The sequence below is a fragment of the Arthroderma uncinatum genome (assembly GCF_011692745.1).
Source record: "Arthroderma uncinatum strain CBS 119779 chromosome Unknown scaffold2, whole genome shotgun sequence".
NCBI classification, from domain to species: Eukaryota; Fungi; Ascomycota; class Eurotiomycetes; order Onygenales; family Arthrodermataceae; genus Arthroderma; species Arthroderma uncinatum.
In genome coordinates this window covers 1,794,952-1,820,050 of record NW_022983864.1, presented here as the reverse complement: position 1 = coordinate 1,820,050, position 25,099 = coordinate 1,794,952, and the positions used below count along the sequence as shown (strand labels likewise).

The 25,099-nt window shown below is 47.9% G+C and overlaps 6 protein-coding genes across 6 annotated transcripts; 1 reads left to right on the top strand and 5 right to left on the bottom strand.

Moving 5' to 3' along the window:
- Positions 1–5,949: 5,949 nt before the first annotated feature.
- On the bottom strand, positions 5,950–7,252 carry GIQ15_02504 (uncharacterized protein; the record flags this gene model as incomplete). Its single annotated transcript, XM_033549921.1, has 2 exons — positions 5,950–6,980; positions 7,063–7,252. 2 exons carry the CDS (start codon positions 7,250–7,252, stop codon positions 5,950–5,952), a joined length of 1,221 nt encoding a protein of 406 aa, XP_033407082.1.
- A 741-nt stretch (positions 7,253–7,993) lies between these two features.
- Positions 7,994–10,972, bottom strand: GIQ15_02503 (26S proteasome regulatory subunit rpn-1; the record flags this gene model as incomplete). The annotated part of the gene is made up of 5 exons (XM_033549920.1): positions 7,994–8,023; positions 8,093–10,396; positions 10,452–10,616; positions 10,703–10,767; positions 10,831–10,972. The coding sequence occupies 5 exons, from the start codon at positions 10,970–10,972 to the stop codon at positions 7,994–7,996; spliced, it is 2,706 nt and encodes a 901-aa protein (XP_033407081.1).
- Positions 10,973–11,457: 485 nt separating this feature from the next.
- Positions 11,458–13,528, bottom strand: GIQ15_02502 (uncharacterized protein; the record flags this gene model as incomplete). Its single annotated transcript, XM_033549919.1, has 3 exons — positions 11,458–12,593; positions 12,652–12,903; positions 12,961–13,528. The coding sequence occupies 3 exons, from the start codon at positions 13,526–13,528 to the stop codon at positions 11,458–11,460; spliced, it is 1,956 nt and encodes a 651-aa protein (XP_033407080.1).
- Positions 13,529–14,306: 778 nt separating this feature from the next.
- Positions 14,307–15,398, bottom strand: GIQ15_02501 (uncharacterized protein; the record flags this gene model as incomplete). The annotated part of the gene is made up of 3 exons (XM_033549918.1): positions 14,307–14,580; positions 14,704–14,730; positions 14,911–15,398. 3 exons carry the CDS (start codon positions 15,396–15,398, stop codon positions 14,307–14,309), a joined length of 789 nt encoding a protein of 262 aa, XP_033407079.1.
- A 2,383-nt stretch (positions 15,399–17,781) lies between these two features.
- Positions 17,782–20,334, top strand: GIQ15_02500 (DNA mismatch repair protein mutL; the record flags this gene model as incomplete). Its single annotated transcript, XM_033549917.1, has 4 exons — positions 17,782–17,889; positions 17,947–18,126; positions 18,176–18,442; positions 18,496–20,334. The coding sequence occupies 4 exons, from the start codon at positions 17,782–17,784 to the stop codon at positions 20,332–20,334; spliced, it is 2,394 nt and encodes a 797-aa protein (XP_033407078.1).
- A 1,577-nt stretch (positions 20,335–21,911) lies between these two features.
- GIQ15_02499 (pps1 dual specificity phosphatase) lies at positions 21,912–23,625 on the bottom strand (the record flags this gene model as incomplete). The annotated part of the gene is made up of 5 exons (XM_033549916.1): positions 21,912–21,951; positions 21,999–22,119; positions 22,187–23,077; positions 23,133–23,219; positions 23,286–23,625. The coding sequence occupies 5 exons, from the start codon at positions 23,623–23,625 to the stop codon at positions 21,912–21,914; spliced, it is 1,479 nt and encodes a 492-aa protein (XP_033407077.1).
- Between the last annotated feature and the right edge of the window lie 1,474 nt (positions 23,626–25,099).

Here is a 25,099-nt window from a genome sequence, read left to right as displayed (position 1 = left end):
CGTCTGACTGCTGCCACCAGCGTACACAGGTACCTAGCATCCGCATTCACCCCCCAATCCGGCCGGGGAACTCGGGAAGTCTTAGGTTCCTTGACCATAGCATTAATCTCATACTTAGGTAGCATGCTGGCATACCACCTTCGGCTGTACGAACCCGCTGTTATTGCAACATCCGGCAGGCAGAAACATTTAAGGCGACGGGAAGGAAGGCACAAAAGAAGATTGCTCCGTGCAGCCATCGTTTGATGACACATTGCTAATTGCTAGACTAGATCGGTGTGTCTACTCTAATTTTGTGCTTCGCAAACACCTTCCTCTAGATATATATGGCATTCATATATGGCGAACGCAGGATGATTTACCGCGATGCCCCTGCAGGTCGAAAAAAACTAAGCTGAATCAGGATTGAAAGATGACAGGCAGAACGGTATGGATTATGATCTTGCTCTAAGAAAAGAAAAGCCTAAGGCATCCTCGCTGGGTTTCGGTTCCACATTCATGGTTTCATGACATCTGCTGGAATTTCTACCTGACTCTTCGAGAACCAGGAGCGATCTAAAACGGAAACCTAAATTGCTCCTCAAGTTTCGATTTTACTTTAATAAAATAAGCCTCGAGCTAAACGCGGCCATCTCGGCCCTGGTTTCTTTTTTGTATATTGCTTTTGTTTTTCTCCCTTCCGTGGCTAACCCACCCATGCGTTAGGTAGGTGTTACGACAAGTGGCCTGATATTCAGGAAGTCATCTTGGTCTCAGAAGCTCCCTTCAGTGTCGAGGTTACGATAAACAATCCCTCTTGGGGACACATAGAAGATCCTCTCAGGAGAAAGTGAACCTGTGCCACCGAGCCCTGTAAAACACGTTGTCGTTGAGACAGGGATGTTTTGCCTCCAAAAGAACTGTAATTTAGAGCCGTTGCAGAAATCTGAAGAACGATGGGTCTTGGGCGAGGAACAAATATAGCCATACTTTATCGGCTATTGACATGACATGATAGGTCTACTATATCGTTCGGTTGGCCTCCGTCCCGTCTAATCAGCATAGAAGGTTGACAAGGATATGGATATGTTCTAAACTCTAGTTATTTAAGCTTGCCTCGAAGCAGCAAAGGCAGGTAATAGAGCGAGAGCATAGTATGTAATGGAGATAATAGCACAGTTCGCGCTTTGATACACTAACGTTTGTGAGCACCCTGTGTTGCGTTGTCCACAGTCCCTGTGTGCTAACTTTTTTTTGGGGTGAGACATGACAAGCTAAGATTGGTGAATCACCCTTATTCACCATCAAGTCAATAAAAATACAAACGGGTAGTACGTAAATGGGAAAAGAAAAGAAAAGAAGAGAAAAAGCGGAAAGACAAGTGGTATCGCAACAAAAATATTCGGCATATCCCAGACATTACATCGTGAAAGAATCGCTAGTCGTGGCTTCCTTGATTCTCATTCCGTGTACGAGAGAGGGAGTAGAACTGCCTGCAATTCTTTATAGAAAATAATTCATGGTCGTAAGAAGAGGGTCTCTATATTCTTCATATTAGCAATGTACAGTAGTTGTGGTAAACAATTGTGACTTACTAGGGAAGAGGAAGAAAGGCTCAATAGAGCGAATATTGCTGTCATTGCTAGGAGGCAATTCAAGCTCAACGAGCAATCGTATTTGGGTAGTGAGCGAGGGAAAGATTGAAGGAGCGTATCAACGTTTGCAGACTCGACATTGGCCGACGACGACGATAAATCGCTCGTGAGGACTTCCGGGGCACCGTAGATCGCTGGACCCATCTGTTGAGATGCGGAAGAAGTGATTTCCTGGGTCCCTGCAGGAACTATACACATAGAAGTTCTTGAAAAAGTTGCACATATTGACAAGATCAACTGTCGGTTGTGCTGCTTGATTGCCCGAATCAATTGTTGTAAAGGTAACCTCGCTTTTGGGTAGGAGCGCAGTCGACAGCCTGAAAAATAAGAGCACTTCTCAGAAGCGGGTAGAAAGAAGGACGGAGGAGGTGTCTTGTCGAAAGAATGCAGATAGGCCAGTGGGAGGGCCTGATGTTATAGATTGATATGGTGCGGTTGAGCCAATGCGCGTCATAGACTGGTCGGCAAAAGCAGCGGGTATTTGTTGGGATTGAAATTAACTTTCAAAGTTAACTAGGCCACGAGGGGGAAGAGAAGAGATTTGTATAGATAGGTAGGTAAAGAACGTTGTAAATAACGAGAGTAAATGAGTGAGATGGGGTCGGTAGAGTCTAGATAAACGAGCGTAAGCATTGGAGGATCATAGCGGTGGTAATGATAGAAGATTCGAAGCATCTAATATATTATCACTTGAAACATACAATAAAACCAACGTCCTAAGACGGGGAAGGATATATACGTGACCAAGTATATGATTCAAGCGCGAAACTGAGCTGGTCCGAGTTAAGCTCCTTTTTTAGATTGAAGGGAAGAACTTAGTTGATTCATCACGTTCTACCTTCTGGGCGATCTGAGCCAGGATGTTGGAGATCCCGGGAAAATCAAAATTGACCCTATTTGAACATGCTTAATTTTGCCCGTATTTTTTTAAAATTTGATACCACCTCTTAGCGAGACGAGCTGAGTAGGATTGAGAAAAGAATAGAAGCTTGGATGAAGGTTGGCCCCGGCTTGGAATGATAATCCCGCAAGTGGAGAGACTAGCAACTGAAGGAATAGTTCATTGAGTCCTCTATCAACGTGGTGGATACGCACCAAGTATATAGTTCGCCAAAACGGCTCCACGGCGAAAACTGTCGTCATATGTCAAGCTAAACGGAATCTCGTCTGCAGTCCCGGCAGAGAGCCAGAGTTTCCTGCTTGCACACCCACTGCCAGAGTAAAAAAGCTACATTGGCGGTACGGTACGGGACGGTGGGCTTGCAGAGACCCTGACAGAAATGTCCCGGTATGCCATGCAGGTTGGCATCCCGCATTAAGGCGTCACACTTCTCCCGTTTTCTAAAATAACGGGACGTTGAATGGCCGATAAACGAAGCCGTGCATAAGAAATTAGGGTATTTGGCCAATCGAATCGGACTTGGCGGAGTGAATATAATTTAAACAAACAGAAAAAAAAAAAAAAAAAAATTTCCGGGCAATCTAGCATTAAAACGACCCCAATATAGGGGAAGGGTCATCTAGAATCGGTGCACACGTAGTATGTATAAACCTGTCTAGAGTTGAGATGAAGAAATTAGAACCTTGTTCCGGTTCTGAATGGAATCTGTAAATGTATATCGGATGGACAATCTCCGAGGAAAACGAGCCTCTTAGGCAGGTAACGGACAGGTAATCTGATGTCAATATAACAACAGCCAGAATATGTAAAAAAAAATAGCGATTAGAACCAAGCCCGGGTTTAGTTGGTCCTCGAGTGCACGTTTTAGGTTATTACTCTGGGTTCCGGGGTGGAGGGGGGGTTGAAGATGACGAGCATGTGTAGAGGGTAGATTAGAGAGGGGTTGACCGGGTCTAGTTTTCCTGAAGATGAGAATCCGCTGGTACTAAAATCCTAGAACCCGGCCGTGGGACGGCACCTCCGAACGCCATCTGGATTCTCAGAAACATCAGTGCTATAGCCATGGTCTGAATAGGAAGGACGGGAATAAGGAAAATCATGTATGAGATAGCCGGTTCCGTGAGTGTGTCGGCCAAGAGAAGATCGATGTACGGAGTATATATACGGAGAAAAGAATCCAAGACAAGAGAGCGAGCGGCACCTGGGGTGTACCAACGATGGGCTGGTCGAGAAACGCTCGGGGCGTTTGATATCCAGTTTTCCAGGTGTGTCTGCATCGCGAATGCGGGTCTCGTCGGGGAGGTGTGGCCTGCCATCCCATACCGCGCGCTGTGAAGGGATACCCATGTATAGGCCTGGAGCGAGCAGCCTAGATTGCGAGTACGCTGCGTCAAGATCGTGATGCCAGAGATGATGGGCTCGTCGTCTGGTTTGATGAAGTTGGAGTTCGACCGCGCTAAACCCGGCAAGGCTGCCTGATTGGTCACGAACTAGTTTCTCCGAGAGCCGAAACCACTGCCACGTCCAGATTAGGTTTAGTGTCTAACCATGAAACGCCGGCGTTACGCTAGTCCTAATTGGGATACGCACAGGCCTTGTATTATGTAATAGGAAGGGCCTTATGTAAACTTAATCTTCCTTACAATTTTGTTAGTAACTCAACTTTCTCTCTTCTTTCCATCCCACGACGTTTACTTTTATATATCCCTACATCCTGAGCGCAGCGGACATGGAGCTAATAATAGGTGTGCCTGCAGGACGTTGTTAATAAGAGCCCGTCGATATAACTAACGTGGAACGGGGTTTTGGCGACCGGGGCCTTGCCTACCTCGCATGTGAACAAATGTGTCTTGCATGCTAGCATGTCCCTAATTCCTCCGCTACTCCCAAGGTCAATAACTAGGTTATCATGGATATGACGACATGGCTCATTCCGTTCTTATAGAACATTTCGATAGCCGTAAGGACCGTGTCTAAGAGTTTACGATGGCTGACTCGACCGCTCATAAACTAAGCGACTATGAGACGCCAACAGTCGAGCAGCCCAGTCGAGCAGCCCAGTTTACAAAGGGGCCCGGGGCCTGAGGAAAGATACAGGCTGTTTGACATATACTATCATCCCAACCATGATCGATTGCCCTCCCACGCTTCTCCTTTCGCCAAAAAACAAAAAGGTGGGATAACGCCATATACCCAGGGATTGAGGATTCTCTAAACCCCTCACTCTCGGCGGCGGGGAAGAAGATCGTTATCTTAGGAGAAGTAACAGGCATTGGGGCTGAAAAATTGCAGATGTCGTTGCTGCAACTGAGGCAGCAAAGATCGTCATTTTGGTCGTATACAGAGAAGACCATAAAGCGAGTTGGTGGGAGGTCCCTGAAGGGAACATCAGCACGAGGGTTTTATTATTTCGTTATCGACATATATACGTAACGGAGTCGCTATCGATGTGAAATAAAAACTGAGAACCTGGGATGGGCTTGTGGTCAAACGTGCACATCCGCCCAAGTTTAACGTTGATCAGGTAATAAGATGTGAGTGAGCGGTTTCAGGCAGTCGGGGGTACGCTCGGCCACAGGGATCCCACTTCCATACTTCAAAAATTGGCTAACAGTGTGGTCTCAAAAGCAAATATGATAGGATATTTGCTTCTTTGCTCTTGAACATATACCTACATATACGAATGGCAGATAGTCAAGCTTTCTTGAGCAACAATGTCTTACATGTATACGGGATATACCAACCCCGTCGATCACTTGTCGCTTTTCTTCAGCCCTTCAAGGAGCTAGTATGAAACTCATTCTAGAGTGGTTGTCAACATTCACATACGCACCTAAACGCCCTACAAGAACAGGCAACAGGGGTTTGGAACCGGGAAATATCTCCTAGTAGGTGGTGATATTGTTGAACTCTCTCATCGAACCTCATATCTACTAATGTGTACCTAGTAAACCTAACCGCTGGCTTTATGCTTTGCGCTATGGGTAGCATTGCAGACTTTTCAAAGCACTGAATACTACATAGTATGAGCGAATTGCAATGTTAGGGAGATTAGGCTAATGCAGCTGAGATTGCTACTGCCGGCAACTCATCTTCCTGAAATGGGTTAAGAGAAGTGCCAATATCTTTTACGAAGAATCTACACGCTAGTGGACTTGCCATGGATTGTCATGATATCGTTATGCATATACCTATAGCGAGCGTCTAGTTCTAGCTTATAACTCTATTGACATCGATTTAACATTGACTCCTGTGTGATGCTGATATGCTCCTGTCTGGGCCTCCCGTTAGCAATTAACATGCAATATGCCAGATAAACTCAGTAACTCCTAACTCCTAATTCAAATATAGATGAAACGGCTGAAGTTCGCATTCATATTCCTCTTGCGTTGAAACGACCTTGGGAGAGTAAAATCAAATAGTATGGCTCCGCTGTGGCTTAGTAGGTTGAGAGGCAGCCTTAGCCTTGAGGGCGTCCCATTTCTGCCGTTGCTCCTCCGTGAGCTGGCCATCAGGAAAGAAGGTAGGAACCATATTTCTACCCAAGTTCGGATATTTTTCTTCCACGGCGAGGAGGGTATCCATAACACCAACTTCCCCGATAACATCATGGAACTCTAAAGGTAGTCCGAACGAGTCAGGAGTGCGTTTCCCTCCAACAACGTATGCGTTCTGTATTGTGCCCATACCGCCTGCAGTGATGATGTACCATGCGTTTTTCTTGAGACCGGCTGCTAAAATGGTAAGCAGCACCCATAAGACGGCGAGGATGAGCACTGCTATCCTGGTGAATATATCACAAGGTAAGTCCCTTTCCTCAAAGCCAACCGCCATCTCTTCAAGATCGAAACCGCAGCCATCTCCGATGATGACAATGGCATGCTGGCATCCAGCTCCCTTGGTCAAAATAACCGTCTTCTCCGACTTGGCACAACAAGGCCATTTCTCCCGCCGCCACTGCCTTAAACAGCCTGACAGGACGGATAATATAGCACCTGCTAGGGTAGTTAAGAACGGTGACCAGTCCCCCTCTCTAATCAACGGAATAGCCGCAAGGACTAGTTGGCCAACTGTAGTCAGGAGCCCACTGTAGTCGAATTTATCTCGTTTTGGGCATCCCAAGCCTATCTCCTTGGCTTTGTATATGGACACGCAGAGACCTGCTTTCCTAGGCTGCCTAATCTTGGTGCATGTGCCGTGGGTGGTTATGCTCTCGAGCTTCATCTGATCCCATTTTTTCGTAATCGTGCCTTCCAGGTGGTTCCGGACGTCGTCGTGTTTCCAATAGTCGTGGTCCCGTAATATGCGTCCGAGCACCCAGCTGGTATTATCAAACGAGATACCCGTCTCGCCGTTGATTATCTTGCATGGGTGATCTGTATTTGGCATGAGTCTATTTTTGCCAATAGCAGATACCACAGCACTCAGCCCATACGAGACGCAGCCTGTACGAGAAACCATCCGAGCATGTAAGCATATATGACCATGGACGCACACCACTTGAAAGTTTATATCAGAATAACTTACCAAATGAAAATGCGACTGGTGGAACAGCCGTCCCAACGAGCTGGGCAAAGGCATGTTCAACTAGATCGCCGCCTAGGATAAAGAGAACGGAGAGGATATCCTTTGGATCGGCCCAGTGGATAGAAATTCCCATAGAAGGCTCGCCAAAATCAGGCACTCTCCGTACAAGTTCGTCGACCACAGGAGGCATCTCTTCCAACGACCGTGATGTATGGGAAGGTCGGTGGAATGGTATACGGATGTCCCTGTTTCTTCTTCCTCTTCCTCCTCGGGTGCGGTAGATCGGTGGTTAGAGAGACCATGATTGCCAAAGCCCTCAGAGTCATTCTTATATTGTTCCTGCAAAGGCCGACGTGGTTGTCCATTATCACTTCCCCAAGGGCAAGAAACATACCCCGTGACTCGAAGTCGTGTCTTTGCTCCAGCACGGTGTAACTGCAGAATCACCGAGCAATCCTACGGCCGACTCAGTTGATGTAGTCAGCTGTATACCACGACAAATAACATCAGGAAGAGACCGAGGTTCTTGATGTTCGGCGCCCTCGCCTCATCGATGGATCGGCAGGACATGAATCGTGAGATCGCTGGTCATGGGCTTAGTGTCCGGATGGCGCCCGAAGAGTTTAAACTGAACAACCTGTTAATAGGGTCAACGCAGTTTGGAAATCCTTTACTTGGAAGGGAGTATACAGCAGCCTTGGGTTTGGTCCCTTTTGTCGCATATTTAGTGATGGCTTCAATTTATCTAGTTTCTATGGAAAACTGAACGCTCAGCCATTTGGTGCTCGACGGGCTAGCTGGATAACTACACGGGGGGCTTGATCAAGGAACCATCCCAGAAGCCTAGGAAACCCAGGAAACGAGTTTTATGGGTGACAAAAAATGAATTTGAATCTTAACAGTACATACAGGGCTAGGTACGTGTATCGTCTCATGTCGAGCTTTCCTCCCATTCAGGATTCTATAAGGTCATGGGTTAGCAATCACTGCTCACAGAAAGTGCGGAGAAGTCTTATTTTTTGTCACTAACCTTTCGCAAAATTACAAGGCCCTCAAGCGTACTGCTTAGGCAGATGTACTCTTCATCTTCCAGCTCTGCTCGCTCTCCATACGATAATAGTACCGGCGTACTCTGTGTTTGCCAGCCAGTGATGGTCTTAGGTCTTCCGGCCTGGCCAACGACATCGACAGCCTGACCGACACGAACGTTGACTGTAAGTGGTTTTAGGTCCTCGTCTAGAGTGATGAGGAATCGCGGGTTCATGGCGGTAACAAGGTAGTAGAGGAGGTAATGGGAGTCGGCCAGGATGAAGTCCTTTGCATCGATCATGGCCACAAGAACAGTCAAGAGACCAGCGGCAGCAACTCGCGAGAGAACTTGACGATCAGTATGGAATGGGTTCACCGACATGCTTCCCTTACCCATATGGAGAAGTCCCTGAGCGATACGGACCATAAAGAGGGAGTGTTGATCACGCTGGTAGTAGCTTGCGAGTTGGCGGAGGAGTTGCGCCAATCGAGCGTTGTTAGTTCCTGCACCCAATAAACCCATCGCGAAGATGGCGTTGATAGCGACATCGTTGTCGTTGTCGTGACTGTACCTCGAGAGAGTATCGTACACCTTCATCTGAGGGTTGCTAGGGCTGATCAAACCCATAGCGAGGGGCACTGCCTTTCGAATGTTTGCCGCGCCATAGTGCATCAGATGGCCGAATTGTCGTAGAACCATATCCTGGCCAATCTCCTCGCCCATGGCGATTAAAGACAAGCCCAAGACGGCATATGACTGCACGAGCTCTTCACCCTTATTTTCCTCCTTGTCTTCAAAGACCTCGTTACAGATATGAAGAAGCTCTTGGAGTTTCAAGACGGTGCCGGTTCCAGCCCACGCACAAACGGATGCTAGGACAGAGGTTGGTTTCGCCATTGGGTGCTCAATAACCTTGAGGATATCCAAGATGACCTCGACTTCCTCCTGTCTTCCGAAGTATAGGAGTGCGAGACCGAGTGCCATGAATCGGGTCCACTTGTCCTTGAGATGCTTTTGCCTCTCCTCATCCATCAATGTTGTGGCAATGGACTCGCTAACTTGGTGGTTCGACGAGCCGACAAAAATCATACCAAGTGAAACGGCGGCCATGGCGGAAATTTGCATATCAACAGTGACATCCTCCACAATTGGGAGAAGCAGCTCAAGCAGTTCCTCTTTGCAAGATCCAGCATATGCTAAACCAAGACCCATGATGGACGCTATCCTCATCGGAACGCTCTTGTTCTCAAGGTTTTCGTATTCGCCGAGAAGAGCCAATGCAGGATCGGAGTCGACTCTGACACCTGCATTGAGAATACCAATTCCGAGAAGTGCTCCTGCTCTGATCTGCTCTTCCTCTGCATAGGTAAATTTGTCTATTTGGTTCAACCCTTCTTCCACATCCCACTGAAGAAGCATACCCAACGAAGCTGCGGTTGACAGCATACCATCGTCTTTTGTTTTCCAAACCCAAGGTCCCTTGTCTCCTTCAACCAGCATCATCTTGTCGTTTCCGAAGCCAGCATTGGTGAAAGCGTTAACGAAGGCGCTTGCAAGGTTGTGTCGTGCAGAGTCAACATTAGTAAGACTTCCTCGGTTATTTTCGAGATGAGTTTTATAGATATCCTCCGGCATTTTTGGCTCAAGGATGTTAAGTTCCTTTGCAAGGGACTTAAAGTGAGTAGGCAGCGCGGTGTTGTTGAGACAGTCCACCAGTTGCAGGTCATCTTCTTCTTCAAGATCAAGCCATATCCGTTGACGAGCAACCAAGAATGCCATTTGATACTTTATAGCCTTATCCGTTGTTGCTTGGAAATCGCTCTTAATCAGATCGATATCATTGAGGCGTATGGCGATAACAATAGCTTGCGTGAGCTTCTTGTACTGGAGGTAAATGTCGTGGACTGTGCGTAAAAACTGGTGGTCCTCTGGATACGTGAGGAGGTTGACCATGCTAACCATGTAAAGACAAACTCGCGGATACGTGTTTTCGTCCACGAATCTGGGTAATTCTTCGATCATCTCTAACTCGCTTAACAAGTCGACTGCATCGGCCTCGGCATTATGGCTGAGGAAGTAGGGGACGAGGGATAAGGAGAGATCAACGAGGTCCTGTACGTCCTTGTCATCTGTCAACCGGTTTTGATATTCCTGACCTATCTCCAGAGCAAGATGGCGAATATATTCGTGGCCCCATGATCCGAGATCGTTCGATTTCGCGAGCAGGCGGTATTTAAGGGTTTCTAATTTGTCCTCAACTCCATATGTCATTCCTAACACTGATAGAATATCGGCGAGAGAATCCTTTCTGACTGTTAGTTCTACATTCAAGTGCCCGTGGGGAGAGTAGTTTCCATACCTTGTCGTCGCCAGGTGTCCACTCCTCATATACCTTAGCAAGGTCGTCATAGTGCGGTCTGAGGAATTTAAGTGGTTTGGGTACTGCGGTCATGGAAGAAGTGGAGGTCTTGATGAAAGTTTTGATGGCCTCGAGAGCCGGTTTGTAGAGGGATGTGTCGGACTCCTACACGAGACTGAATATTAGCCACCAAGATTCACTCGAGAGCACGCCCACTCGCTGCTGAACCAGCAGCTCGACATGTCACATACCTGCAGCCTCTCAACGAGCATCTCAAGCTCATTCTTAAGCTGTTGGTCTTCCTCGTTAAGTTCCTCTGGCGCGCAGGTGTGTTAGCAGCCTTGCAACATACACAGCTTGGATAGAAAGCTTCGCGCACCTTCTTGAGGCTCCTCTTCCTTTTTGCCATTTACGGCAGGCTTGCCATCCTTACTCTCATTCTTCGGTCCATTTATTTCCTTCGTGTCCTCTGCTTTTCCCTTGCCAGCGCTGGAGGATGATGGCAGCTCGTCCTTCGCCATGGGAGCAACTGATGAGAGGAGTGGTGGGAAGACCGGGTTCAGTGCAGCTCTGCGTGTAAGATCTTACCCGACAGAGATTCCGAGAGAGGTCAATGATCGTGTTTTCGGGGTTGTTGTGTTGCAGGTGAGGTAGGTTGTACTGGGCTGTATGTCAAGCAGATTGCTAGTTCTCCGAGCTCGTTGACTTGCTTTGAGATCTGGAAGCTTCATAGTGATTACGTAATCTATATCAACACTAACCACCAACCACCGAGAAACAGTACCTCATGGTCGAGGAGAAGGTAAAATCTTATAGGAATGTTTTAGTCAGAGAAGTTTACTTTCAGAGAAGACTATTGCAAGGGTTGGTTGAGATCCAGATCGACTACATGGTATAAGAGCGTGGGACGGGGTAGGGCTATCTAAATACAGTTGACCAGCAATATTATACAGTATTGGATAATGCCCAAAAAAAAAAGTAGATCGGAGTATTAAAGGGAGAGATGCTAGATTGGGGCATCCAGGCCTTCTTTCGTTATATCCGCTTGGCAAAACAGGTCGTCAGCCTTTAGTGGGACAATCTTAGGTATATCGTCGCCATCGGTACAACCACCAATGTCTTTCCTGAACGTTCGTCGAAACGAGTCTCGTTTCTCCATAAAGTCATCAACATCCGCAATCTCCCCGGTATATGGTAGCACCGACAACTCACGGATGTCCGGTAAGCTTCCGGGGTAGATATCAAGTAAGGTAGTTATAGTCGAAGGGGAGTGGGCAAGGTCCTTCTCATCGAAATTCGACTCTACCTGCTGTTGTTTAGGGTCATCATATTCCTCGGGAGGCTGGTATAATTCGTTATGCACTGTAGCTAAAGCGAGGTCGCCTTGGGTTGCAAATTCGGGATAGGTAAGGTAGTAAGCCCGAGCACGCATAAATTCAAGCATATAATCCATCCAAGAAGGGAATGCTTTTGTAATAACCTTGGGAGGGGTCTTTTGTTTCGCCTGTATGGATGGAGCAAGCCGGTTGGAGAGGAAGGACTGGAACTCTAGCCACTTGTCTCCGAAGTACAATACAGCATTACTATTAGGCATCTGCCACAGTAATGTTGGAAGTTCGTCCTTCCGCGCTTCAGCGGAGGTAGATTTTGTTATACTTTTGGGGACGGAGAGCGGCTTCCCATCGGTGGGGCGAGATGATGGCATCTCGAGAGAAATTCCAACCAAGTGAGCTGGGATGTTCTCCTTTGCGCAATATTTGTACTTTAATAATGAATATTTGAGGAAGTGGAAAAACGACGGTGCCAGTTCCGTGTTGGGGGATACCACAAGCACATGATAACGGCTGGAATCCTTTGGATAAAATGAATCAACCGCTCTGACCGCGGCCTCCTGTGATGTCATGACAGAAGGTGATACCCGGCGACGAAGCGTAAAATGACGACTGCCTGTCCGTGGAGGCCAACGAAAAGTCTTTAGGTATTTGAGCAACGTTGGGTCCGCGTCAACGGGCAATTCAATTGTTAATCCGGGAGCGGGGCCAAAGTAATCGGCATGCTGGAGATCTTTGAGCAGCTTCCGAAGGGATCCTGAAGAAGCAGGAGGAGCGTTGATGAGTATTTCTGTTTGAACGTCGTTCCAAGCTAAATATAAATCAGTTAGTATGATTACCAAGAGGAGATATTGGGCGCAACCCCTTACCCTCAAGAGAACTAGAGTCCAAATCTGCAATCCATTTGAAATTAGACATGGAGCTGGGCAGCGCAATATGCGTCATCCTCATCTGATAAGCGCGGAATTCAACAGCATCCATGAAAAATGATTCCTCGTGCTCGGCATCACGAGTAATAATGGCTCGAGGATTCAAGACTCGATACATATGAACCATGGCCGCCTTGACGCTCAACTCCAGGCGCCAGGGGCTCGAAGACGAAGCATGGTCAGGCCGGGCATCTGCAATCATCTTAGAATCTCGTCTTTATTTTCAGTAATTAAGTGAGCTCCGCTTACCATGCCATACTATAGGACAGTCCTCTTCTATAAATGCGTTGGCTCTCTGGACATCGGCGAGCGGGATTTCCTCTCGTCCCATGATTGCAAGATGGACCTTGTTCCGTTCTCTAGAAGCCATATCGCATGCTACGGGAAGTATATCGCCCAGGAACTTCAATTCGCCCGTCGCAAAGACGACGGCGTCCTGATCCTCGTCACCCCAACTGCGCGAAGAATATAACGACGCAAGTAACGACTCGAATTCGATAAGTCCGCGATAGTATCGAACGCCATCTTCATCGGGTGTGTTATCTGTTTCAAGGGGTTCCGAGTCGGTATAGCTATCATATTGAGGGTGCGACCACAGATGCCCGTCACTGATATCGCGCGTACGTGTCGGCACATGTCTGAAGAATATAAAAAGGAGGAGTGCGACGGTTATGGCCAAGGCGATGCGCCGTCGTCGCGGGAGCCGTCGCCAGAAGTTCATGATTGACGATCCGTATATAGAATTGGGTCTATTATGGTCGTCATATTTCTTCCCAAGCTCCTCGTCGCTGAGGAACAGGCGCTTGGGTGCAGACATGGTTGCGGTCTAAATATCTCCCCGTGCACTACATCATTGCGCCAACGTTAGACGAGGGTTATTCCCAGCCAGTACGGAGTAGAGATAGCAAGCATAGATGGAGGCACACCGTTCTTCTATCATATACTATAGCGCGGATATAGATAAGTTCCTGACAGCCTAGAATGTGTCGATGCGCTCAGCATTTGAATCAACCCCAGCTTGAACGGAGACAGTATATCATGGTCATTGGCGGTCGCGAAGAGGTACGCATATAAGGAACGTGGCCGCTATGCCAACTTGGAGAAGAAGCGGCTATCTGGTCTGTAAATTCCTGAATATAAAGGAGGACAACATGAGCTATTGAAACGTCTTCATGGCCATCAAGCCGCAACCATTACTCGATGCGGACAGCTGGCGTAGTATCCACGTGACCTCTCCCAACCCATAGAACAGGTTATAGAAGAATCTGTGAGAGTACATTTTTAATTATTCTTTAATACATTAAATAAAAACTATAGGGGATACAGGTTATAATAGTCAACTGATTAGCACCAAGCTCTAAACTCCTGATTTTGCCAATGCCTGTAAGCCACATTCATTGGAGTGCCATGAAAATGTGGGCGTGAAATTGAATAGCTCATAGGCTGTCTGATATCATCTCCCTTGTGCTCCAAGCACTCTGAAATCATCAAACCACCGCCAGCATCTACCACTTCTGATTTGCGATCCTTATGTCAGGGAAAGAGCACCATCGTGGGATATTTGTGGCTTCGTTCCTGGCACAAAGTGTCAAGAATCAAAGCATGGAGACGAGTTCGATGATTGACGCAAATCCCCCCTCTTCTAGATGGACAGACTCGAGAGCCAAGTCGATGGGGTCAGTTCGTTTGATGAAGTTGAGCAAGTCTGTCTCTGTGGTCTTTATACCGCGTAGCCTGCTCCGCCTCAGCTTGGGTAGATTTTCTAGCTCTACCACGTTCTGGAGAATCCTCTCGGAGTGAAAGTTTCTGTCTATATCGAAGCGGTCGTTGTAGGTATGGAAGTAGTGCAATTCAAAGTCTTCCATCTGGCTACATCAATTGATAAGTTTTGTAACCCCGATGAAATTCTCTTCTCTGTCAGCTTTCGCTTGGAAGCCTCTCTTACTTTTGCTCTTGCAGTTGTACGGGAGGTTTCCCTCGCTAGGATCGTACACAAAGTCCATATCAACATCGAAGACCCTGTCGCAAATACTTAGCGACAACGACACGAGCGTTGCTAATGACTCTGCAAGCCCGCTATCTTGCAAGTCAACCGTAATAAGCTGATCACAGGGTAAGCTGCATAGTTGTACCCCATTAAAGACATCCAGCCTCTCAATGCATAGTTGGCTAGCGGACAAGGCTCGTAAGGCAACTTACCATGTATCAACTGCGCAGGCCCATACGCGTTTTGTTGGATACCGCCACGGTATCTTAGCATCAATAGGGAGATGCTGTGTCTCATCCATGTAAACGATAGTCAGTCCTAGGGTAAGCGACTCGAGACGACCATTCTTCTTGCGTCTTGTAATCTTGTTGAGTGCCTCGGTGAGATGACGAGTTTTGCTTTCTTGTCTTCTCTTCGTCTCTCTTTTGTCTTCCTGTGGGCTCGGCTTTCGCGCCAGTCCTATGAGACTCAAATTCTTGAGCCGAGAGCCATTTGCTTCTATGCTCTTGAGAAACGTCTGCAACCCTTCACTAGTCAGGTCGACACATTTCGACTGACAGAGGAGCCGAAAACGCCCCTGCGACACCTTGACAGACACGGCTTTGCTCGTGAGTCGTAGGTTCCGAATGCCCTCCAAGTCCAACGACGCCACAATTCGTTCGACAAGGTAGTCTGGACAGGCCAGAAGAGTCGGCACCATGGTGCAGCAGATTTGATATATTAGTTTATGTGCAAGCGGCGAACGTGTCTTCTCTTCCAGTGTTTTGTTGACTAGAATATGGATGAGACCGGACTAACTTACGTCGGCGACATGGTGTGTTATAAAACCCCCGCTTGGAGAGACAGGGCTGCCTGGCCATTAAGGGGCTTTATACATATAAGTTGGACATGGATGGCGTTAATATTAACAGTTGGCAGGATTAATGTTGGACCACAGGGGACAAAAGGCCTAGTCTCCAATGGGAACCATAGAGAATCTGATATAAAACTGTCAAATATCTATTCACTGATTGATAAGTGACGAGCCTCCTGGGACAATTTCAGGCAGTCTCGTCTACGGTACCCTAATATAATTATCACACGAGTGAAAAACAAGTACTCTTCAAGTACTAATACTCTAGAAGTACTAGGATCCACGATATGCTGGGTGAGGAATAGGTGTCTCTTTGATGTCTCTAGCCAGTGGGTATAATAATCGACAAGTGGTTCTGCTAATATGCTCCCTCGATGAGGCGAGTTCCAGACAAGCGTTGTGTATAAGAAGCCACTGCATCCTTAGCGGAGATGTGCAGTGCAAGATCGACATCCTCTCACTCATCTCTTACAGGAGACGCGTTAAGAAAGGTCCAGAGCGAGCAACGACACCTTCACCGCTGTTATATCGACGCTGAACCGGTTTACTCGATTCAAAAGAAGCAACTATAATGCCGAGAGTATTTCGTAAATGTGATGCAGGGATGGATGATATATACCCGTATATCCCCGCCGGTTTATCTGTATCACCTGCATTTTCAGCGACTCAACACCTAATAGTACTCCATGTACACCTGAATGAATGTCCATCGTAGTACTCCGTATATTAGTGCTTGGTCACTGTAAGGACGTGGCCGATCGGGGCATCGCCTGCATGCGCTGGACTGGACAGAGAGTGCTATGGAGTATGGAGAGTGCTATGGAGATTATGGAGCTAGTTTGGTTGGATCTAAGATGCATTCCGCAGCCTGCATGCAAGAAACGGATCTTAACATTAAAAATCTCTGCAGCGGGTAGCCTTATCTTCACATACTGTCGACGTGATTGGTGCAGGTTGGGGGAAAAACATGGTTGCGGCCGAGAATCGGTATAATATCGTGAGCAGCAGGGAGATATCTCGGACAAGGGCCCGGTCTTGCTGTTGCCAGTGTCTGGAACCTCGTTTCGCCTGGGATGCAGAGGATCGAGAAGGATTAAGGCTCGTCGTGGGTCGCGGCCGTACGGAGCACTAACATTAGCACTCAGTCCATCGTATATCGCTCCGTACGTGGTATATCGTATCTCATCGTTGCTCTATACGTGCTCTAGCCGTATCTCATCGTTACTCTATACGTATGCTCAATCGTATATCGCTCCGTACGTGGTATATCGCCTCCTATTCTATTCGTGTAGGCCTGGATCTGACCGCCGGCTATCCTGCTTATAAACTAGCCGCGAGACCATGGTACATATACGGAGTATGTATGTAAGAGCTGGAGTGCGTTTTCGTTCGATCGACAGACCGAGAGCCGTGACCCTGGTACGCACATGCAGACTAGCAAGGAGAGGCACGACGGCCCGGATTTCTCATATGTTCGAAGGACAGTGTTTTCAAGGCAGCCAGGGGCCGAGCGAGTGAGGTAAGGCAGGATGGTAGCCGGACAGGCCTCTGGACAAGGAGATTGCCAACTCGCCTGGCTCGCCATGTCGCTCGCAGCGTCGATCCAGAGACGGCCGGTAGATAGTTTGTCTGTCCGCCTTACATGGCGGTTTCAGATGACAGCTACTATACATATACTATCTACCATACATATACATATACATATCTATACTATACATATATATCTACTCCGTATATCTATTTATATATATATATATATATATATATATCTATATCTTCTATCCTATATTGTATATATGTTATGTTAGCGTATACCACGTGACGGTCCAGACTCCTTACTAAGCATATACACATCACGTGCTCATATCCCCGAGCGCCGACGCAAAAAGCAAAAGAAGACGAAACAGACGAAAAAGACGAGGAAAAGACGAGGAAAAGGGCTGGAAAAGACGAGTAAAAGACGAGTAAAAGGCGAGTTTCTGGCTGCCTCTTGCATGCATGTTCCAGACTCGACCGTAACACCTGAAACCAGCCAGTCCTCACTCTTCTCGTCGCCCTCGCCCTCGTTTCGCCTCTGCCGCCCGCTCGACGGCTCGCGGTCGATGGGGAACGTGGTGCAAAGCCTAGACCTCGGCCAGCCAACCTCCCGCCCCTAGCCAGGCTGACGCTCGTCCAACTTCATATATATCTATCGCCCCGTCGCTTCTCAGGCTCGGACTGCCAGTGCACGATGGACGACAGGATGGACATCGACTCCGAACCACGAGGCCTCAAGCGGCCGGCGCCAGACGCAGACGCAGACCACAACCCGCCAGCAGAGCGCCCGTCCAAGATACAGGTAGGTCACGTGACTTCCATATGAGAGACGATATAGAGACAGATACTGACGGGACAGGCGCTGGACCCCGATGTTATCAACAAGATCGCTGCCGGAGAGATCATCGTGGCTCCCATGCATGCATTGAAGGAGCTGATCGAGAATTCGGTGGACGCTGGCTCGACGTCGGTTGAGATTATGGTCAGAGAGGGCGGGTTGAAGCTGCTCCAGATCACGGATAATGGCCATGGAATCGATGTTAGTGGTCCCCCTCTTATATACTGTCTGGAGGTCTAACAGCTGCTAGAACGATGACCTGCCGATCCTGTGTGAGAGGTTTACGACCTCCAAGCTCAAGGCCTTCGAGGACCTCTCCTCCATCGCTACGTATGGGTTCCGGGGTGAGGCCCTGGCCAGTATCAGCCATGTTGCCCATCTGGCGGTGACGACGAAGACGGCCGGCTCGAGCTGTGCCTGGAGGGCTCACTACAGTGACGGAAAGCTCGTACCGGCTAAGCCAGGACAGAGTGCGGCTCCCAAGCCCATTGCCGGGCGGAGAGGCACCCAGATTACCGTTAGTCTTCAGCTCCTTCCTGCCTGTATGGTTTTGTACTGACAAGGATGTAGGTTGAGGATCTGTTCTACAACGTCCCCACGAGGCGGCGTGCGTTTCGATCGGCGAGCGAGGAGTATGCAAAGATCCTTGATATCGTTGGTCGGTATGCGGTGCACTGCAGTGGAACCGCATTCTCCTGCAAGAAGCACGGAGAGGCCGGTGTCAGCCTGTCAACCTCCGTGAGCTCCTCCATAGTCGACCGGATAAGGCAGCTGCACGGCGGCTCCGTGGCCAGTGAACTCGTCTCCATCCAGGTCGACGACAAGAAATGGGGGTGTCGGACGTCGGCCTGGGTCACCAACGCCAACTACCACGCCAAACGGACCACGCTCCTCATCTTCATCAACCACCGCGCTGTCGAGTCGACGTCGATAAAGAGGGCGGTGGAACAGACTTATTCTACCTTTCTCCCAAAGGGTGGACACCCATTTGTGTATCTTGATCTCGAGATCGAGCCACACCGTCTGGATGTTAACGTTCACCCCACGAAGCGAGAGGTTAATTTCTTAAACGAAGATGAAATCATCGAGTCTATATGCAGCGCCATCAGGGCCAAGCTTGCTGCTGTGGACTCCAGTCGCACCTTCATGACACAGACCTTGCTCCCAGGAATCTACACACCCGACGCACCCGCACCACCTTCAACCGGAGACGCCTCTTTGACCGGGGAAGGCGAAAAGCTGGCTCTCCGAACCCTGGCAGGTGTGAAGCGGCCGTATGAAAACAACCTTGTGCGAACAGATGCGAAGTTGCGGAAGATAACATCCATGCTACCCCCTGCAAATTCGGAGATAGGATCTGGCGATAAACAAGCGACGCCTCGAAATGGTCATCAGGGACTTGCTTATCAAAAGGTCAATCGGGAGGCGGTCAGTATTCGTCTGACTTCCGTCAAAAACTTGCGTGCCTCCGTTCGCTCCTCGATGCATAATAACCTCACCGAAATATTCGCTTCCAACACCTACGTCGGCCTCGTAGATGAACGGCGTAGAGTTGCGGCTCTACAGTCGGGCGTCAAACTATACCTAGTCGATTACGGCATGGTGTGTAACGAATTCTTCTACCAGCTTGGACTCACCAATTTCGGAAACTTCGGGTGTATCAATCTCGAGTCGTCTCCAAAATTGGTCGACCTGCTCTCCCTCGCTGCAGAAGTAGAGCGCGATGAATACTATCGTAGCAAGCAACATACCGACTCTTCGTCTGACGGAGACGTGGCGTCGGTGACCTCAGATGGTAGTCGCGGAGCCGATGAGGGGATGGGTGTCGATTTCACCTCTATCGCAGCTACCGTTGCGAAGCATCTAATCGATCGCAGGGAGATGCTAAGGGAGTATTTCTCTCTTTCGATATCTGAAGATGGAAGTCTATTATCTATACCCCTCCTGTTGAAGGGATATATGCCCTCACTAGCAAAACTCCCACGTTTCCTCCTCCGCCTAGGCCCATACGTCGACTGGAGCGGTGAGGAAGCTTGCTTCCGCACCTTTCTAACGGAGTTAGCTGCCTTCTACACACCCGAACAACTCCCAACTCCCCCTTCTGCATCTCGAAGCGATCGTCGCGACCAAGATAGTTCGGCTCAGGCCAGTGCTCGGCCCGGCAGTCCGCACTCTACATCCTCGGATGTTTCCAAGGGAAGTCAACAGACTGATCAATCATCCAGTCTCGACGAGGCTGAAACGGAAGATGAGTCAATTACTCGTCGTCGAGATCAGTTGTCATGGATGCTAGAACATACCTTATTCCCCGCTATACGGTCACGACTAGTTGCCACAAACAACCTTGTCCGAGGCGTGGTTGAAGTAGCAGACCTAAAAGGACTCTATCGGGTCTTTGAACGTTGCTAGATTCAACCACCTCCCCAGACCCTCCCATACATTCGACTTTCCACTCCTCCTCCTCCTTCTCCTCCTCCATCATCATCATCAAGGTTACCCCATTAACCTATACCCTAACCCACATCTGCTTTTGCTGCTGCTTTTTAGCGTATCTTTTACGGCCGAAGTATCTCCCGGATGGGTGATGTAAAAATTTCCAACGAGTTATGAAAAACATATCATTAATACCCTGTCCATTCCCACCATGGCTTACATCTATGCCAATTCATACCTTACGAACCCAGCGTCGTGCCCTCTTACTTACTTGCATCTCATCTCGACATATATATCCAACTCCCTTCATGTGTCGGCTCCAACTCTTCCCTCAAATCTCGTTTTCGTTACAAAGTGCATATTACGGTGCAGTTTCTTTCTGCCTGGAATTTATTTTATATCTACCCCCTCCTATATAACGGCCATCACAACACCCATCACCCGTCACACATCAATTGTAATATTTTTTTCTCAATGTCTTATGTCCGTTCATATTTTCTTATGGCAGCGCGGAAAGTCATGTTGTATGTTTAACGGATTGTTGACGTTAAAGCATGTATACATCGAATTATTCCTATATGCTAATATCTCAATATACAACCATTAAAATTGTAACGTTTGATTTGATGTATTGGATGGCATATCGTATCTTTGCTATTTCGTAGATATGGTATGCGCGCACGGAGATGGGGTATTAAATAAGTCTACGTAATCATTTATTTCCCATGGTCTGCTTCCGATAAGTTATGAATCAGATTTAGAGCAAGATAAGGACTGGTTGATGAATATTGGTGAATATAGTGAAGCTTATACGTAAAGACACAACCTAAACCTAGAAGGGAAATACGTTTGTTGATACTAAAACATAGCGAAAGATTCCTGATTCAAGATAGACATTGAAAAGCTTCGTGCCATTGAATTTGTTTCCATACACCATTCATCATTGAGACCATAAGAGACGTAAATCGAGAGTGAGAAGGAGTAAGAGGAAGAAGGGAGTAGGGGAGGGAACAACAGAGGGAATAGTAATAGTTAGTAGGAAGAATGACAGAGGGACACCCGAGCTTTGTGAAAGGAAGAAGAAAATTAGGAAGAAGAAAGGAACATGAAGAGCCTAGACATCCAGACATGAATGTTTCAAGGCAGTAAAAGTGGAGTACAGTAGAAATATGCCTGAAAAAGGCAGGTAAAGGAGTAAAAAGATCGGTTTGAATAGAGAGGCAAAAGGGAGGCTTCCTTCCAGGCAGCTCAGCCACTGTGTTGGTAACGCTACTGTCTCGAATATGGTTTATTCATCAAGGCAATTTCGCGGGCCACGGTAGCCCATTCTAGGTCTCGTCGAAAAGTGTTATTTCGCCTCCTTTGGAGGGTCTCATCCCATTTGAGAAGTTCATATCTAGGGAAGTAGAAAGTTAGTATATAATAGTCGGAGTAAAGCTAAACTTTGTTTGAAGCATGAAGCGCAGAATCCAAGCGCCGGAAGCACTGGCTCTTAGGCCTAGCAACGCGGAATAAAACTTACACAAATCGAAGGTGGGGCTGGATAATGACATTTAATCTTCTCGCTCGAACGAAACAACTACAAAAGCAAGGCTGTTAGTGAAGGTTATAGACTCGTAGGATATGACGGGTAGACTTACTATGCTCTTGGGAAAGAAAGATTCATAGACTTCATAACCTCGGCAATACAAATAGTTGCAGACCTAGAAACACCGACACGGCAGTGTACCAACGTTGCTGTTCCTTGCAGTTTGCCATTTTCTAAATATAAAAGAGTTAGAATACGCTCGGTCCGACACTATATAGAATGTGGAGCACGGATACATACCGATAAATTCCAAACACCTCTCAAGCTCCTGAGTTAAAGGATCTATACCATTGTCCTGTACCTCGTTGATAAGCAATAGGTTTTCGGCACCCCACTTCTCAACTTCCTCAGCCATCCAGGATACAGGCTCCCCAACGCTTAGCACCCTTCTAATGCCCAGAGACCAAAGCAACTCCGGGTTGGTGGCATGGGCCAAATTTCCAAGATACATATAAGGCAAGATTCGGCTAGGTAGTGAGCCATCCATCTTTGTCATCCAGTTTGGGCTGGGTCGATATGTCAATTGTCGGCCTTTTGGATTTGGGCTCTCGCAGAGCAACTTCTGCTGTATGCCAAGCAGGAAGGTAACGTCCGACGGATAGGCAAAGAAGTTCCGTTTTTTCTCACAGTGTAGCCTTAGCCATGCCTCGTGAACTGGCGCACCTTCTGCATACATGAAATATGCCAGGGCAAGGAGCGAGCTTTCTGTGTATCCGTCCCCGCAGTGTATAAAAACTTTGCGTGGTTTGGCTGGAACGGTTCGCATGGGGATATCACCATCCTCACCCTCAGACGGCTCATCTTGCGAGATAGGGTTGGCGAGTTGATATATCCATCGGCAGGTAGCGATAAAATCGTAGACTTCGAGTTGACTCCACGCGGATGCCATAATGCTGCCAGATGACGGGAATTCGATGTGATGAGGGCCCTTGTGGAGTTGGGATGATATCTTTGTCAGGTATCTTGAGTCGGGTATACTGGCTCCATCGTGTGTTTCGATGAGAATATCATAATCAGCAGCCGGTAGCCCTCCCATATCATAGCTCAAGTCTGGGGTCGGGCCTTGCCAAACGTTATTTGAAATTTCCGACGCCTGGGACATGCTGTACATCTCCAGTCGCTCCCAAAGGACTATATGTATGTTAGTGATTTGCGATGAATTAAATTGGTAAGAGATATGCCTTACAAAAATCCATGACTTGGCCTGATATGGCCCCATTTTGGTTAATAGCTACTATATTCGGGTGTTGCTCTTCAATTTCTTGGAAAGAGGCTATCTTACAGTTAGCTCCTATCAATAGCAATAGACGATAGCCATAGAAAGACAATTGGGACTCACTTGACACCACAAACGTGTTAAACAGCCTCGACTCTTGGCCAGGATCATATCTCCGCATCCATTCTTCCTGAGCGGTAGAAATATCGACCGCCACTGACAATATGCTTTCTTCACTCACATCATCATCTCCATATACGATGATATCTGAAATTGCAGCAAGCTTTGCCGCCTGAATATGGAAGTTCCTCACCGAAAAGCCTTCAGTTGGATCGGCATCGATAAAACTGGACCCAGCCAGAATCTCATCTGGTGCAACCGCTCCTCTGATTTTGGACTTTGTCAAATCACCGCCAACTTTCACCAGTGTGATAGACCTTAAACATTTCGGTATCCGTCGCATTGACCTGCGACGAGACACGAAAAATGATAGCTGTATCTGGTTCTCGGGATGTAACCCGTGGAGCCAGGGGAATAGTTTGGCGGGATCAGGGAGAGGTCTAGTGGCGAGATCCTCTAAAGCATTGGCTAACTGCTTGCCATTAAGTGAGAATATAGGTGGGTGGTTGTATATCTGATGATATCTGTTGTCTGGTGGGTATAAGGCGGATGGGTGCTGAACACTATATTTGCTAGAAGACGACGAAGATGTTGAGTAGGATGACGCTGGAAGTTTGGAGCTAGCCGGCGCAGGCCCAGTGGGGCAAACGGGCAGGTGTTTATTTGGGATTGGAGTTTGGCTCCTGGGTACTGGTGCTGTGAGACTAAGTGTTGGAGTTCCGAGTGGTGGGGGAGTGGGCGTTTGCCGCACCGCATGGTGCTGGAGGATGACTGCTGCCATGACAACTAGAGACAAGGAACTTCTCTGGGTTTAATATCGAGATTGTGTTTGTAGGTCCTAGAGTAGAATGTGTGGTCTGGTGTGTTTGTTTTGAATCGAGAGCCTAAAGTTGGAGCCAGCTACATGGCCTGCCAGAATGATAACAATGTCGTTATGACGTAGAGGGGTATCGAAGTGGTAATTGTCTTTAGAACAGTGAAATGAAAGGACAAGATAGAAAGAATGAAGGTATATTTGAAGCAAGGATGGACGATCGGAGAACGTTATCCAAGGAATGACATAGAGCGTCTACGCAAACAAAAGAGTCAGCAATCGGTCTTCCTTGCAGTGAGTGATTCTGAACAAGCTAATGGGTTCAATGACGGGTATATATATATATATATATATATATATATCAGCTTACCTGTATGCCAGATGCATGGATAGATTATACGGCGAAATGGGTCTAAGTGGAGTCCCGTTGACCGTTTAAGCCGCTAACACACCCAGCTGAGCAAAATACAGTCGACAAATAAGCAAGCAGCACACTCGGCGCAGTAGCAAAGGGCGACGGCGTAAGGATAAGGGGTATGGGTTATGCGCGAGCCGTGGTGGTGAGGGCGACGATGGCCATGAAGAAGACGGATGTATGAGGTGGTAGAAGGCCGGGCAGGATGACGGAGATTGGGAGGCGGGGATGCCCAGAGCAAGGTATCGGGTACTTCGGTTAGTTAACCGTCAACCGCAGGCGCGAGGTACCTTATACAAGAGCCAATAGCGTTTCGTTCACGGCTGGAAAGGATCCGGAAAAGTGGGGTAGAAAGGTTACGCTAGTCCGTTTTGGGTTACATGCGAGGTTGAATTAACCAATCAAAACACGTGATGCATTCTTGCTTTTGGTCACGTGAAGGGGTCGCCGAGAGGGGAAAGAAGTGCGACTTGATATCAAAACATGGGAGAAAGACGACGAAGAGGGAGAAGAAGAAGAAGGAAAGCAGCAGGGTAGAGGGTGGAGGGTGGCTAGGGCCAGTGGTTGCTGGTTCAACGGCTTCTTTGA